This window comes from Salvelinus fontinalis, chromosome 21 (assembly GCF_029448725.1).
Source record: "Salvelinus fontinalis isolate EN_2023a chromosome 21, ASM2944872v1, whole genome shotgun sequence".
Classification (NCBI taxonomy): Eukaryota; Metazoa; Chordata; class Actinopteri; order Salmoniformes; family Salmonidae; genus Salvelinus; species Salvelinus fontinalis.
Window position 1 is genome coordinate 39,612,167 of NC_074685.1, and position 17,271 is coordinate 39,629,437.

At 41.8% G+C, this 17,271-nt stretch overlaps 1 protein-coding gene across 1 annotated transcript; it reads left to right on the plus strand.

The window, feature by feature from the left end:
* The first annotated feature begins 316 nt into the window (after positions 1 to 316).
* On the plus strand, positions 317 to 7,977 carry klf4 (Kruppel like factor 4). The gene is made up of 5 exons (XM_055875162.1): positions 317 to 829; positions 972 to 1,086; positions 3,823 to 4,633; positions 4,770 to 4,937; positions 5,806 to 7,977. The coding sequence occupies exons 1-5, from the start codon at positions 825 to 827 to the stop codon at positions 5,979 to 5,981; spliced, it is 1,275 nt and encodes a 424-aa protein (XP_055731137.1). The 5' UTR covers positions 317 to 824; the 3' UTR covers positions 5,982 to 7,977.
* Positions 7,978 to 17,271: the final 9,294 nt, after the last annotated feature.

Consider the following 17,271-nt stretch of genomic DNA (forward strand, 5'->3'; position numbering starts at 1 on the left):
GTATAATAGGCCAACAATATGTTTCTGATTTATCAATGAACATTTTTGGCACATGCAAATCCTAGAATCTCCAGGTATTCCAGAATTTAGTAAGACATTTACACTTGGTTGATAAATGAGGCCCCTGAACACTTGTTGTGTTTTCTGTAGGAGCTACAATATCTCGTAAATTAGTGCAACTACAAGTCATTATTCCCATACTATCCTGCTGTGAAACCTATAGGCGATCCCTTAGAACTGAGTTAATCCGGTTCCCCCACATTAGCTCTGGATAAAAAGCGAACGGCTGTGTGAGGGCCTCCCTGTTGCTATCGCTCTGTTTGCATGGATATAAACAGGAGACAGCGCGGAGTTTTTTTTTTCCTTCCTTTTTCAGCCCTGCAAGCTTGTGCTATCGTCATGAACTGCACCTTATTTTTTTTCTACCTAACCAGCGGGGAGTGTTGTTTCTGTCCTGCCTGTCTGTTGCTCAGCAACACGAAGGCGTGTCCACTGGCGATGATTTAAGAAGTCGCTCACTGTCACTTTTGTAGGTTCAGTCTGTACTCCGGTCCCTGCATGGCAGCGGGATTGCTAGGGAGACGAGGGAATCCCCGGGTGTCGCCTCACTCCTGATCAATTTGCATCAGCGGTTCCATGCTCGGTTGTCTGTCTCAGTCTGCCTGTTCCATTCGCTGCGTCCACAAGCATGGCTTGGAGTGAAGTGTAGCGCAACATCATCTCGGATTGTCAACCGGTGTAAAATAGGCTACGTAACCCATGCTGAAACAACCCGTGTATTTTACAGAATAAATTCATCAGAAGAACCACGTCTATTTTCATTGATGAGGTGCGGGCTTTTTTTTTGTTTAACAGAGCAGCATTTTGGATTGTCAGTGCCATTATAAAGTGCGCTTGGATCCTAATAGGCTTTTCCTTATTTTGGAAGAAAACGATAAGGAGTGACATTTACATCTTTTTTGTTTATGCAGGCAACCACCAAGTGACTTCGATAACATGGCATTGAGCGGGACACTTTTGCCATCCATATCCACATTTGCAAGCGGCCCGACTGTCAAGAATAAATCCACGGGACATGCGAATTTGGTGAGTATGGTCAATCATAGCAATTTTTTTTATCTCAACAGTCTGGGTTATAGGCTTTAGGACATTCCGCATATTTAATGGTAGGTCAGGTCATAATCCCTTTTATTTATGTATTTCTATGGACATTGGTTTAATTTCATGACATTATGTCATTGCTCGTAGTTATTCGTGTTGCTACATTTTACCATTGCCGCACTCTAGCACACCGCACCGCTGTAGGGGCGTGGAACCAGCCGGGATACCAGTATAATTTTCAGCGTGGTCACTGACTAAATGGATGGTAGTCTACTATAAGGATTTAGCTATAATTTACACCGTATACCCAGCAGTGGCATCCTGTATTGCTTTACTGTGCCCTGAACCTTGGTCACTATTCTAGCCGGCCACCACCTGGTACTATACCCTGCACCTTAGAGACTGCCGCCCTATGTCGGCTACATAGAGTCATTGAATACTGGTCACTTTAATTACGTTTACATAGTGTTTACCCACTTTATGTGTATATACTGTATTCTAGCCATGGCTCATCCTATATAACTACAGCTGTACACACCTTTTCTATTCATATACTTTGCATACTGTCTTTACACACCACTATATAGTATGTAGGCTATATATAGTTACATACATTATATGTATATATCAGTGGCGGTTGGTGCAGGTTAAGATGAGGGAGGATTATTCATTTTTTTACGAGCCTTATTTCTGTTACAGCATATTGGATGACAGTCATTCATTTTCCATTCGATAGGTTTAGGCTACTACATGACTCTCAAATTTTCCCTGTACCCATCATGGGGTTGCTACAACCTAGCCTATGAATGAAAGTTTACAACGTAGGTGCACACGTCAAGAGACAGACAGTGACACATTCAATACCGACGTGCACACTCTTGCCTGCCTCTAGCTGATCTAGGGTGTAATCATTAGCCCAAAAGTTGCAAATTAGAGCTTCTATTGGACAAATTCAGATATCTTTCTCCCCGTTTTGTACCATTTGCTTCTGTTTAAGAAACATTTTTTCCCCCGAATCGTCGGAATGAATACACCCCTGATCACACACAAACACAGTTCACTTTCATAGCAGCCACATAAAAACAGCGTGATCACTTTGCTCGTTGTACAGTATAATTCCTTCTCGCAACTATCTACACGCTCTCCTCCTCTCACCTCTTCCCTTGGCTTGTGGACTTCAGTGCACAACACATCAGCTGTCTGTGACCAGGAGAAAAACCTTTCCAAGACAAACCTTCATATCATGACTGCTAACCGCTACACACAGCCTACATCGTTGTCATGTCATAGTCAACATAGCTACTAGACCTAACGCGTTAGTAAACCCGCTACAGTCATGCAGTACTGTGTACAGTCAGAAAGCAGTTTAGCAGTTACACAGGCGGGCCCCAGTGGCAATACATGAATAGAACCAAAAGCTTACCTTCACTTGGAAAAGTTCTAGTGTTGGATAGACAGAGCCAGCTAGCTAACATAGCATCCCTTTCTGTTTAAGCCGGGTGTTTGAGTAGACTAAACTAGCTAGCTGCATTTGTTAGCTCAGTGAAAGTGAAAGTTTAAAAATCTCTCTCTCTCTCTTGCTTCTCCTTAATTTGTTCAAAACTGTTCAACTACTGTCTTTCTCTCTCTTCGAGTCAACTAGTCACCATATTTTATGCACTCCAGTGCTAGCTAGCTGTAGCTTATGCTTTAAGTCATTCCATGCTGCAAGAGCTTTGATAGGTTGGGGGAATTATGAATTTGTCATAATTGCTGTGTAAATCTATGGAAGGGGGTGAGAACCATGAGCCGCCTAGGATTTGTATTGAAGTCAATGTACCCAGAGGAGGACAGAAGCTAGCTGTTCTCCGGCTACACCATGGTGCTGCTGAGGCTACTGTAGACCTTCATTGCAGAACAGTGCGTTTTAATAAATTATTTGGTGACGTGAATATATTTAGTAAAGTTTTATCAAAAAAATATAACGTTTTTAATGTTGCACTACAAAACAAATGAACTGTGGAGGATGGTCTTCCTCTTCCTCCTCCGAGGAGTCTCCACTGGATATAGTTATATTCCGGTCACTGACATTGCTTGTTCTGATAATTCTTCACTTCTTTCTTTCTTAATGATTATTTTAGTGGGATTATGTGTGGACTGTGTTTTTTTAAATGTTTTATTTACTGCTAGGTATTACTGCGCTGTTGGCGCTAGAAACACAAGCATTTTTCTGCACCTGCGATAACATCTGCGAATCTGTGTACACGACCAATAATCTATGATTTCATTTGAATTGATTTAGGCTGTTGGTTTATCTATTGCCAATAATGTGTATAGAATAGCCTACCAAATGTGAGTTGTTCTCAAGGAGAAGCTTATCCAGATCTCTTGTGTTATAGCATCCTAATAAACTGGAACTAATCCATACATGTCTGGGATTATTGTACATGTCTGGGATTACACAAGCGTATTTGAGACACAATGATAGATATGACCAAGAATCACTTTCCCATTTCAGTTAGACAGAAGAAGAAATTCATCTACAGGTACTTACATTTGGCAATGAAATGTTTTGACCACGGACACACAGTCTGGGTGAGCAGATTCACCTCAGCCAGTCTCTCGATGATTTAGCACTATTATATCAGGCCGTCTTCAGCATTATGCTCATGGATTAGCTATGACCTCAGCTCTCTTTCTGTACTCATACTGATTTCAATGTGTGTTTCTCGTCTTCCCTAGAGATGGAAGGAGGAGCTGTCCCACCTGAAGAGGAGCGGCTGTTCTGACCAGGACATCTCCACTGGAATGGCCAAGAAAGAACCTGAAGAGCTGGACCTATTGGACTACGACTTTATCCTGTCCAACACTATGCTACAACAGCAGCAGCAGGCTGAGGCTATGGCAACGAGCGGGTCCCAGAACCTGTCCCCTTCCCCGGGATCCTACTCCTCCTACCAGCTCCCCTCTCCCCAGGACTCTGCTCACAGTGACATGCTGTACACTATCCCTGACATCAACGACGTGTCCCCCTCTGGGGGGTTCGTGGCGGAGCTGATGAGACCTGAACTGGACACGGCGTACCTCCATCCCACCAGCCTGCATGGCAAGTTTGTGGTGAAGTCCACCATGGATATGGCAGAGGTTGACCACAGCATTAATGTGAGTAGTAAAGCTGGTGTGGGCGCCGCCACGGACCCCTCCTCCTCGTTGCCCTTTATTTGCCATAGGATAAAGCAGGAGAACCCCAGCACGTGCACCATCACCCGACCCATGGACCTCCAACTAGGGGTGGTGAACTCACACTCCCAGCCCAGGGCTGGTCAGAGGCCCCGCCTCGACCCCCACGGCTTCCCCCCAGGGGGGCGCCCTATGACTGCCAGCCGATCAGCCTCATCTCTGTCTCCGGACCACACACTGGCCAGGGACCACCACCCCTCCAGCCAGGTGTTAACCCACGCCCAAATCCCGCTGCCCGGTCCGGGCTACCAACACACCTCTCCGACAGGCTACTCTCCCTTCCCACAGCAGCATGGGTCTCTACAGTACCAAGGTCAGTTCAACTTCAATCTAAGTCTTTTTGACCGAGAGCCTTTTTTACACAACATATCTGAATTTTCTGGTGCCTGACTCTGAGGAAAACATTGAGGTGATGATGCTCATCACTTCGCCCTCCTCTCTCCTCCTAGAGCTCATGTCCCCCGGTGGCGACAGTCTACCAGAGGAGCCCAAACCCAAACGCGGCCGGCGCTCATGGCCTAGGAAGAGAATTGCCACACACACGTGTGACTATGCCGGCTGTGGAAAAACCTATACCAAGAGCTCTCACCTCAAGGCACATCACAGAACGCACACAGGTTGGTACACATGTTGGATTTCTCATTGGGGGGAAAAAAACGCAATTTCAAACGTTTTTTTGATGTCAGGAGGATTTTTCGATTTTTAATTCTTATTGCATCGCTTGGTTATGAGTTTCATTACTGTAGTTTAGGGTTTATGAAATGGTAGGCCTTTAGTGTTTCACAGCAGGAAACTTTAACATTAAGTTTTATACTGGATTAATATTAACTTTACTTAAAATGTTGTATTAATTTGGTAATGATTTGGTATGGAGACAGTCTGTAGAATGGAGACACATTTAATGGCTGGAATAATCCATTTAATTTGTTGAAATGGAACCATTTGTAACAGGCAGCAATGTGACCCTTGTGTGTTTACTGCACTATAGAGCTACTATATGACAGGATGATTTTACTTATTCATGCGTTCATTCATTCTTTATTCAGTAACGCCAGTTAATATCCCTCAGCAGTACACTATATGTTCACCTATAACTCTTACCTTCCCTGCAACCTACCCCTATGCTACTTGGCCCTGGCATAACGGCTGTTGTATTGCTAGCAGTAAATTACTCTACTCTACATCATGGTAAAATAGAGTAAAAAGAGAGAACAGCAGCCCAGTTGGCAGGTGTCATGAACAGGCATTTAAACAGCAGCAGGTTTATACTGACTGTAGGCTGATTAGTGTAACCTCCATGCGCTGCAGGACAGGACCAACCTCTATCTGTGTTGAGGAGAGGAGAGTTTGGTCTGTTTTAACTCCGGGGTCAGCAAACAAAATTCTAACGGCCTTGTTTGTGTCTCTCTCTCTGTGTGTGTGTGTGTGTGTGTGTGTGTGCGTGCCTGTGTGCGCACGTGCATGTGTGTGTTGTGTCATTATTAGGAGAGAAGCCTTATCACTGTGACTGGGTGGGCTGCGGCTGGAAGTTTGCTCGTTCGGATGAGCTCACACGGCACTACAGGAAACACACCGGGCATCGCCCGTTCCAGTGTGCCAAGTGTGACAGGGCCTTCTCAAGGTCCGACCACCTGGCACTACACATGAAGAGACACCTATGAGACAGGGCCTTCTCAAGGTCCGACCACCCGGCACTACACATGAAGAGACACCTACGGACTCACTGGACGCCACCGAGACCAAGACTTAAAGACTAAAGATATTATTACAGAGACCGACCTGAACTTGTAACTTTGAAAACCAAACATTGCCTTCTAGCCATTGTCAAAGCATCAAGACAAGCCGTGCGATTCACGGCGAAGAGTGTTACACTCGCTAGGTTCTAACCCTATGACTAAAGACTGCTCTTTGTCCATCTATTAGTGATCAGCGATGAACCAAAATGGTGGTTATTTTTCGTTTTTTGAAACATTCTAATTGCTCAATGCACACATTGCACAGTTTCTTTCGAGAAGAAATCAGATCAAGCCCAAACTACGTGATGTAGTAGGGAGTTGTAGTTCCCAACAGGACAATATTCTGCATAGTTTAGTGCAGAAAACGTGGCCATTAACTACAATGACCACAATCTATTGCGCGCCTACTTGTCCGGTCTGTGTATTTCTTTAACGCCTGTCGCGTTAGGTGTGGGGGGCAGACACGGAAAGAGAAAGAAGAGACGGAAGAATTCGCGATCGAGAGGGATAGAGAGCAATTGCTTCGCAATGTATCTCTGCCTGAAAAGACATGATCTAAGTCAGGGGTGTCAAACTCATTCCATTGAGGGTAGTGTCTGCTGATTTTTGGTTTTGCCTTTCACTTCAGACCTAAACAACCAGGTGAGGGAGTTCCTTACTAATCAGTGAGCTTAATTCATCAATCAAACACAAGGGAGGAGCGAAAACCCGCAGTCACTCTGCTCTCAGTAGAATGAGTTTGACACGTGATCTAAGTCATTGGTAGTTGGTATTCAGCAGTCATGAAATATTGCCTCGTTGAGTTTAAATAACTATAACAATAGGGATTTTGACAGACGGAATAGGCAGCAGCTCTATAGAGATGAGATCATGACTTGGAATGAAGTAATAAAGTCATCAACAACAAAACAAATATGAAATTCACAGCGACTAAAATATTTTATTAAAGTAGAGTGAACAAATTATGGTTAATACGTGATAAAAAAAGTAATGGTCAGTCACTGCTATCATGAGACTTTTTTTTATAGTTTTATTCAACCCACATAATTCATAACATAAAAAAGAAACAATCAAAACCAAAATCGAAAACCCTAATTATAAAAAAAAATGTTTTTACCCCGAAACCGAACTGACCTCAAATAGCACTACTTGCTCAGCACTACCATAAATGAGATCGTGTTATGACGTTTTGACAAGAGCCCTCAGAACAACCTCCTTTGTGGGACAAAACTGGAATTTACCATCTCGGCTATTTATCGACAAAACTTGGAGGACCAGGTACCGACGTATGACTGGAAATGTATTAGTTATCAGGGAAACAAGACTCAGACAGACAGAACACATCCTAAGAGGCCTTCGATCCATTCTATCAGCCAAGTTGTTTGTCGAATTCATACTGTTCAACATACCGTATTAGACATTTATATTTATATTACTCTTCCAAGCCATTCATTACAGGTACAAATTAATTGATATGTTACAGGAAAGTGCTCAAAGACTATTAAGTGTATTTAAAGGTACCAAAGATTTTATTTTAAAGAAAACAGATATAAAAAAGGAGTATCAAGTATCACATGGTTGTCCGTGAGTTTCTTGTCTGTGAGTTTCTTGTCTGTGAGTATCTTGTCTGTGAGTTTCTTGTCTGTGAGTTTCTTGTCTGTGAGTTTTTCTTCTTCCGCAATTGGACTTTAATCAGGTGAGTACTTTGCTCCTCAATGGTGATGGCAATCTTTCAATGCACTGTGGTCGCAAAGTGCAATGATGCTACGTGAGACATTCATATCATCTTTCAAAACTCTGAACAATGTTTTTTGTTCATGTAATATAATCTGAAGTTTTGTACATTTGTAAAGAAAATGCTTTTTAAAACCGCTTCAAATGTTTTGTACAACATAAAGAATAAAAATGTATTTAAAATGAACTTTGTATGTACTGATCACTGCTGTTTTGATAGCACTGTTATGTAAATTATTCCATACTCATATTAACCTGTCAAATGTTTTGATAAATGTATTTGGTAAATGTACCTCAACCATGTAAATCAAAATGAAGCGACATCAGTATCTAATTTTATTAAGCTATATAGTTTGACTATCTATTTACGTAAGTCATAGCACATTTAAATAATAATAATGCTTAAAATCTTACTTAATATGCTAAATAATGCTCATCTCCTTTTCTAAAGCTATACAATACAAGTGTACGCGCTTCATAATCATTCCAAGCATCCAAGTTGGGGAGTTTCTGTTCACAACTAACTCTTTGAAGTAGTGTAGTGTAGCATAAATATCTTACATAAAATAGCTATTAAACTAGTTATACATAAATAGTTATCAAGTTAGGCGTCCCCATTTACCTAGTCAAATGAATTATCAATGAATTCATACAATCCCTTTAACATGGTTATTGTCTGTGGTTTCCGAACTCCTACCTGTCACTAGGGGACCTGATCCTAGATCAGCACTCCTTCTGTGAGATGCTTTATGAATACGCAGGAGGAGATATGTTCGAAAACAAGTTTTGTATTTGTAAGTTATCTGCAGGCCGGCTAACATGAATTCATTATGATCATTATCGTATCATTTCCACAACATCTTTCATTTTCCAATTAACATGGTTTTATTTTTTTTATGGATCTGAACTTGTACCTTAAATACATGGCATGTTCTATCGGTTCTATCGCTGTTAGGCTGTTCTTTAGGTTATTATCACTCAACATTTTAGCTCCCAGTTTGTTTTACTGGTACTTTTACTCAAACTGTCATTACTGACCTAAGGGGGGAACCCCCTACCCACCCCCTACACAAAAGGTGCTATCTACAACCTAAAAGGGTTCTTCAGCTGTCCCCATAGAATAACCCTTTGAAGAACCCTTGTTGGTTCCAGGTTGAACCCTTTTGGTTCCAAGTAGAACGGTTTTGGGTTCCCTTTCCACAGAGGGTTCTACATGAAACCCAAAATGGTTCTACCTGGAACCAAAAAGGGGTTTTACCTGGAACCAAAAAGGGTTCTCCTATGGGGACAGCTGAAGAACCCTTATGGAACCGTTTTTTTATAAGAGTGTAGGCAAAACCCACGATAACCTATTTCATAGATTTGTCTATGCTCAATAGATTTTTTTTTAAATTTAGTGAAAAAAAGGGTTTTATTTATTTAACCTTGATTTATACAAGCTTTTCTCATTGAGATAAACAACTCTTTTTCAAGAGAGACCTGGTCCAATAGCAGCAGGGGGAACAAAGTTTCAGACCAAACAACTTACATACACTAACACAACATTAAACAAAACTATAGACACACATACAGTGCAACAATTACATATTACGTAAAAAAACAAACTTGAATGTCTTGACTAAAAACAGCTGTCCAAAAGACAATTATACTCTTCTATGATATGTACATCGATCAAGTGTTTAAACTCCACTAACGAGACTAGATCATCACATTTTTTAATGTTCAGGAGAGAATTCCAGGACCACGGAGCTGAGTAACTAAAACTATTTCTACCGTGACCTGTTCTAATTCATTAGTACTGTTAAAAGCAACTGAGAATGGGACCGTAATAGATATTACGAGTGTGCAAAGCTGTCATCAAGGCAAAGGGTGGCTACTTTGAAGAATATCGAATCTAAAATATATTTTGATTTAACACTTTTTTGGTTACTACATGATTCCATATTTGTTATTTCATAGTTTGGATGTCTTCACTATTATTCTACAATGTAGAAAACAGTACAAATAAAGAAAAACCCTTGAATTGAGTAGGTGTGTCCAAACTTTTGACTGGTACTGTATTATAGATCCTAACTTTCTTATAAATCAGTTATGAGTGAAGGTACCTGTGTTTTAAAGATGCAGTACATAGTGTACGTTACTATATAGGAGTGGTTGGTGACTCATCCGTGTCTCCCTCCTCTGATAATTATGTTTCTGTACCTCCACACCCCTCTTTGTTATTGGCAGTTAGTTAGTCAATACTTGACCTACATACCAGGGAGGTTAATTAAATCCAGTTATCTTTACTAACCTATACTATACACTCCAACCTGGTCAGCAGTACTATGAGTCAAAAACACACTGATTTCAGACCCATTTTATGAAGACCCAGGCCCTGATTTCACACTCAGTGAACGTCCCCATAATAAACACCTGCTGACCAGACCAGACAGTGGGGCCCAAACCCACCCCACCCTTCACCCTCACCCCACCCATTCCCTTCCTCAAACCCTTCCCGCCCCTTCGCCAAATCCTCCCTACCCCTTCCTCAAACCCACCTCACCCTCCACCCCCTCACCCCACGGCCTCATCCGTCGTGCACGTAGACCACTGCAGCTGTAGGATATGACTCAGCATGAGGGTTAGGTATGTAGACACAGCGTCGTGCACGCATTGCCGTGGCAGATAAATTCAACACACCTAGACAGGTGTAGACCTAATCTCTAGTGTTTCCGATTTTTTTTCATCAATCGAATTCATTCCTGTAAATTTAGGCCACTTTCTGTCACAGAATATACTTGATTTTGAGCTGTGAACTGGACACTGTGTGGTGTGGTTCATGTTGTGATGTAGTAAAATGTCAATACCTGAAACCATATCCCACTGATCTATTCATGTACAGCACAGTAGCATTGATTTTTTATAACTAAACCAAGATAGACAACAGCCCGTCGTTTCCAATGGGAATAAATAAGTCATAGTGGGCAGAACAAGCAAGAAGGTGGGCCGAGCCAAGCACGAGCTAGCACGTATCCTATTAGCCCGTTCTTCACTCTGTTAAGTGCGCTTGTGCAATAACTCAATTCGCCTTTGCACTCCTTCTAACAAAGCGATTTTTTACAACTTTGGCAAAGGTTAAAGTCTACTCCACTCTGTTCATAACAGATTCTAGTTTTGGGAACAGAAAACTGTAATGAGATCAAACGTTTCATCGATGAGAAAATGTGCAGAATGTTGGCCAAAATCCATCTCCTTCCATCTTCTCCCACTGCCAGCCACTGGGCTTCCTCTCACTACCATAGTGGAAAGTGGAAACGCCAAGCGGAAGCTTCACATTTATTCATCCGGTGAAATATCTGTCTCATAGTTCGGGTTGAAACAGGCTGGGGATTTTAGGGTCTTTGGCTGCCCTCTAGTGGAAAACAGTACAATCTCGCCTGGCCATCTTCACACCTACTCAGGTATACAGTCAGCTTGAATACATTAGTGTATACCCTGGCTTGTCAGTTAAACTGTAGGGTATGTATGGACTAAATAGTGATAACGGACTGTAATGTCTTGATTTACTTGAGCTGTTCTCATCTATTAATGTTCTGTATTATGACATATTTTATGTTTTGTGTGGACCCCAGTAACAGTAGCTGTTGCTTTTGCAACAGCTAATAGGGATACTAATAAAATAACAAATAATTAACCTCATTACTTATGGCTCCTAGCGGAGCAAAGGGCCTCAACAGTTAACCCTTTTCGGGGCAGCTTTCTTAACACAATTCCAGATGTATCCTACCTTCCCACTGGGCACAAACTGGATGAACCAACGTTGTTTCAATGTAATTTGTCAACGTATTGTGACGTGAGATCTATGTGGAAAATACATTGGATTTGCAAAAAATAATCAACTGTTGTCTTGAGGGTGAAATTTCAACCACTTAGTTGTCATCATGGTAACCAATTTTCAACATAAACCTACCTTGTATAAAATATTTTGAATTTGTACCTTTGAAACAACGTCATTTCTTCAACGTTATATTAACTGGAGAGTTGATCTATCTACATTTATCCACGTGATCTCCCATCCAGGGTTTTAACCAAGCCGTGCATAGCAATGTGTTACCTTGAGAATGATTATTGAGAGATCTCTTAATAACTGAATAAATGTATTCACTGTTGCTATTGAAGTCATTCCAAAGGGAAGTTTTGACAGAGCAAATGAAATTTGACCACAGTCAATCAAGTACACTATTTAGGCCTATAGAGCATTTGCAAAGTCATCAACAGTTATTGTTTCAATTCAACCCAGGGTTCAACAAAAAATAGACAATACATATAGGCCTAGGGTTTCAAACTTAGGTTGATGTCAAATTTGATCTTCAAGTTAATAATAAATATGTTGGTTCATGTCTCAATTTCAACCAGAAATCTAAATGAAAGAATAAGACTAAATCAAATTCAACTCTATTTAAAGTATATTTAAAGTTTTATTTGATTTAGTCCTATTCTTTAACTTCGTTGAGATGGAGACGTGAATCCAACATTATTAATTTGTAGACAAACTGGAATTAACGTCAGATTAAGTCAGTGGCACAAAATATACATTCACTCCTTCAAATGTTGATGTGTGGTTGCGTTGTCGACCGAACACAATTCTATATGACTTTTGTGATACAGTAAATAGCCTAAAGTTAAGGCTATCTTACAAACTAACATAGCAGTTTATATTCAACGTTAAAATGAGCAACTCATCCATGGCCACATTATGAGGTTACTGTAACTATAAATGTATTCTTATGTAATCATAGAAAGCTAGCATGTTCAAGATAGCATGCAAAGGTCGCAGGTCTGTGGAGATATTCACAATATAAATAGCAGAATCTTGAACAGCGGATTTCCGGGGGCATGAATGACGTAACACACATTTCGCGGAGCTCCGCCAAGTTGTGACAAAGTTTTGTTAATTTAGAGCACCGTTTCATTTATTGTTTAATTCATTTCGGTTTACAGCTCTACAGCTCAGCATTTAACACCAGAGTACCCTCCAAACTCGTCATTAAGCTCGAGACCCTAGGTCTCGACCCCACCCTGTGCAACTGGGTCCTCCACTTCCTGACAGTCCGACACCAGGTGGTGAGGGTAGGTAACAACATCTCCACCCCGCTGATCCTCAACACTGGGGCCCCACAAGGGTGCGTTCTCAGCCCTCTCCTGTACTCCCTGTTCACCCATGACTGCGTGGCCATGCACGCCTCCAACTCAATCATCAAGTTTGCAGACGACACTACAGTGGTAGGCTTGATTACCAACAACGACGAGGGGGCCTACAGGGAGGAGGTGAGGGCCCGCGGAGTGTGGTGTCAGGAAAATAACCTCACACTCAACGTCAACAAAACAAAGGAGATGATCGTGGACTTCAGGAAACAGCAGAGGGAGCACCCCCCTATCCACATCGACGGGAAAGTAGTGGAGAAGGTGGAAAGTTTTAAGTTCCTCGGCGTACACATTACGGACAAACTGAAATGGTCCACCCACACAGACAGCGTGGTGAAGAAGGCACAACAGCGCCTCTTCAACCTCAGGTGTCACCAAAAACACTCACAAACTTTTACAGATGCACAATCGAGAGCATCCTGTCGGGCTGTATCACCGCCTGGTACGGCAACTGCTCCGCCCACAACCGTAAGGCGCCCCAGAGGGTAGTGAAGTCTGCACAACGCATCACCGGGGGCAAACTACCTGCTCTCCAGGACACCTACACCCCCCGATGTCACAGGAAGGCCATAAAGATCATCAAGGACAACAACCACCCGAGCCACTGCCTGTTCACCCCGCTATCATCCAGAAGGCGAGGTCAGTACAGGTGCATCAAAGCAGGGACCGAGAGACTGAAAAACAGCTTCTATCTCAAGGCCATCAGACTGTTAAACAGCCACCACTAACATTGAGTGGCTGCAGCCAACATACTGACTCAATCTCTAGCCACTTAATAATACAAAATTGGATGTAATAAATATATCACTAGTCACTTTAAAAAATTCCACTTTATATAATGTTTACATACCCTACACTACTTATCTCATATGTATATACTGTACTCTATACCATCTACTGCATCTTGCCTATGCCGTTTGGCCATCGCTCATCCATATATATTTTTATGTACATATTCTTATTCATTCCTTTACACTTGTGTGTATAAGGTAGTTGTTGTCAAATTGTTAGATTACTTGTTAGATATTACTGCATGGTCGGAACTAGAAGCACAAGCATTTCGCTACCCTCGCATTAACATCTGCTAACCATGTGTATGTGACAAATCAAATTTGATTTGATTTGATTTACAAAGTATTGTTGACATAGTTTCACATCTCATTGCTCTTCCGAACGGTAATAATGTCCGTGAATTGCTGAATGGAGGATTTCTAAAGTAGGCCGCAGCAGAGGAGGGCTATTTGTCTGCTCCTGACACAATTTATTTTCTCTTCATAGCAGTGAAAAAAGGGATATAGTCGATGTAAACGTGACTGACATAAGAAGCCCACATTCAGTTACCGAACTTTTGTCAGCAAGCTAGCACAGCCACTAATTGAGCGAACGGTCATATTTCTGTTATTTAAAACGTCAGTCTATTCTAGAACTTGACTTCTACTGCTGAGGTTCATTTCCAAAACATAATCTGACTCTTCGCTGTTCCACAAATCCCGAAAATGGCCGATAAAAGAGACCGTCCCAAATGAGGCCCCATTAAAGCCCCAGGCTTGCCTAGTCGAGCAACACCGCCAAGCAACTCGCCAGGGCGGGAGGAGGACAGCGATGGCCAGGACGCTGCCCTTAGTTTTAGGAAGTTCACAGAAGCTTTGGATGGAAAGAGACATACAGTACCAGTCAAAAGTTTGGACACACCTACACATTCAAGGGTTTTTCTTTATTTTAAACTATTTTCCACATTGTAGAATAATAGTGAAGACATCAAAACTATGAAATAACACATATGGAATCATGTAGTAAACAAAAAAGTGTTAAACAAATCAAAATATATTTTATATTTTAAATTCTTCAAAGTAGCCACCCTTTGCCTTGATGACAGCTTTGCACACTCCTGGCATTCTCTTAACCAGCTTCACGTGGAATGCTTTTCCAACAATCTTGAAGAAGTTCCCACATATGCTGAGCACTGGCTGGCTGCTTTTTTTGGCTGCTTTTCCTTCACTCTACGGTCTAACTAATCCCAAACCATCTCAATTGGGTTGAGGTCAGGTGATTGTGGAGGCAAGGTCATCTGATGCAGCACTCCATCACTATCCTTTTTGGTCAAATAGCCTGGAGGTGTGTTGGGTCATAGTCCTGTTGAAAAACAAATGATAGTTCCACTAAGCGCAAACCAGATGCTGGTTAAATGTGCCTTGAATTCTAAATAAATCATTGACAGTGTCACCAGCAAAGCACCCACACACCATCACACCTCCTCCTCCATGCTTCACAGTGGGAACCACACATCCAGTCACCTACTCTGCGTCTCACAAAGACACAGCGGTTAGAACCAAAAAGCTCAAATTTTGACTCATCAGTCCAAAGGACAGATTTCCACCGGTCTAATATCCATTGCTCGTGTTTCTTGGCCCAAGCAAGTCTCTTCTTCTTATTGGTGTCCTTTAGTAGTGGTTTCTTTGCAGAAATTCGACCATGAAGGCCTGATTCACGCAGTCTCCTCTGAACAGTGGATGTTGAGATGTGTCTGTGAAGCATTTTGATGGTTGCCATTTCTGAGGCTGGTAACACTAATGAACGTATCCTCTGTCACAGAGATTACTCTGGGTCTTCCTTTCCTGTGGTGGTCCTCATGAGAGCCAGTTTCATTGTAGTGCTTCATGGTTTTTGCGATTGCACTTAAAGAAACTTTAAACGTTCTTGAAATTTTCCGAATTGTCTGTCCTTCATGCCATAAAGTAATGATGATCTGACATTTCTCTTTGCTTATTTGAGCTGTTCTTGACATAATATGGACTTGGTCTTTTTACCAAATAGGGCTATCATCTGTATACCATCCCAACCTTGTCACAACACAACTGATTGGCTCAAACACATTAAGAAGGAAAGAAATTCCACAAATTAACTTTTAACAAGGCACACCAGTTCATTGAAATGCATTCCAGGTGACTACCTCATGAATCCAGTTGAGAGAATGTCAAGAGTGTGCAAAGCTGTCATCAAGGTAAAGGATGGCTACTTTGAATAATTTGAAAAATAAAATATAAAATATATTTTGATTTGTTGAACACTTTTTTGGTTACTACATGATTCCATATGTGTTATTTTATAGTTTTGATGTCTTCACTATTATTCTACAATGTAGAAGGACGTCAGCGCCGCCACAACATACGCCTAGTGGGCATTGCTGAAGGTCTGGTGGGGCCCCGCCCAGCAGACTTTGTTTCCCAACTATTGCAGGACTTAACCTTGAAGAAAACCCCCTCAGACCCATAAGCCACTGCGAGCTAGACCCAGAGAGCGTGACCCATCCACGGCCCTTCGTCATTAGAGTGCATGACTACCACGTCCGGGACCAGATCCTGCACCAAGCTGGCGAAGCATCACCCTTACTCTCCAGGGGCAAGAGACTGCCCATTTTCCCAGACTTCACTGCCTCCGTGGCCAAGGAACGAGTGATGTTCGGAAACACAAAGCGGCTTCTGCACACCTGTCCGGGAGTCAAGTTTGGCCTCTTCTTCCCAGCTGAGCTCCGTATCACACTACCAAGCGGGGCTCTTCACAAGTTCAACGACCCGACCGCTGCAATTTACTTTATCAACAAGAACTTGAAGGGAACTCCTCCCCCAGACTGAACGGAGCAACGACATGGATATTTAGCGTATCTGCAGTGTTTGATAGGTAAGGCCCGACACATGTAGCCTACTACAGTGCCTCCTGTTTTGTTCTTTTATTATTATATGTACATTTTCCACATTGTTGGCTGAAAGTAAGCGTCTATTCATATAATATATATATATCATTTTATGTTATTTTGTCATTGTTTTCTATGTTGGTTTGTGGTAACAGGTTCCCTTTTATTTTGTCGAGGCCATAAGCTGTCATGCTACCTATGTTATTTGATTGAACACCCTGTGGTCACTTTACTTGGCACTATTGATAACCTGTGCTTTCAATCATTTTTTTCTTATATATTTTATATATATATATATATTTATTTATCTTTCATAATTTAATTGTCACAACGCTCCACTTGGAAAGAGTTTAGCCTAGCTGCTTGAACCACTATGTTTCCTGGAGAGTATTTAGGCACTTGTATACTAGGTGGGATGCGCACGTCTTTTTTGGGAAGACACTTCAGCGGGTTGGAGGAAGTTCAACAGTTTTTTGGTTTTATTTTTTCTCACATGTCATGTTCAGTCTTCCACAGTGGTGGAAAAAAGTAGCCAATTGTCATGCTTGAGTAAAAGTAAAGATACCTTAATAGAAAATTACTCAAGTAAAAGTGAAAGTCACC

What these genes read in the sequence shown, in the direction of transcription:
- klf4 (XM_055875162.1), top strand. An exon ending in TGGGTCTCTACAGTACCAAG is followed by an intron (nt 4,634 to 4,769) that starts GTCAGTTCAACT and finishes CTCTCCTCCTAG; the next exon opens with AGCTCATGTCCCCCGGTGGC. An exon ending in ACATCACAGAACGCACACAG is followed by an intron (nt 4,938 to 5,805) that starts GTTGGTACACAT and finishes TGTCATTATTAG; the next exon opens with GAGAGAAGCCTTATCACTGT.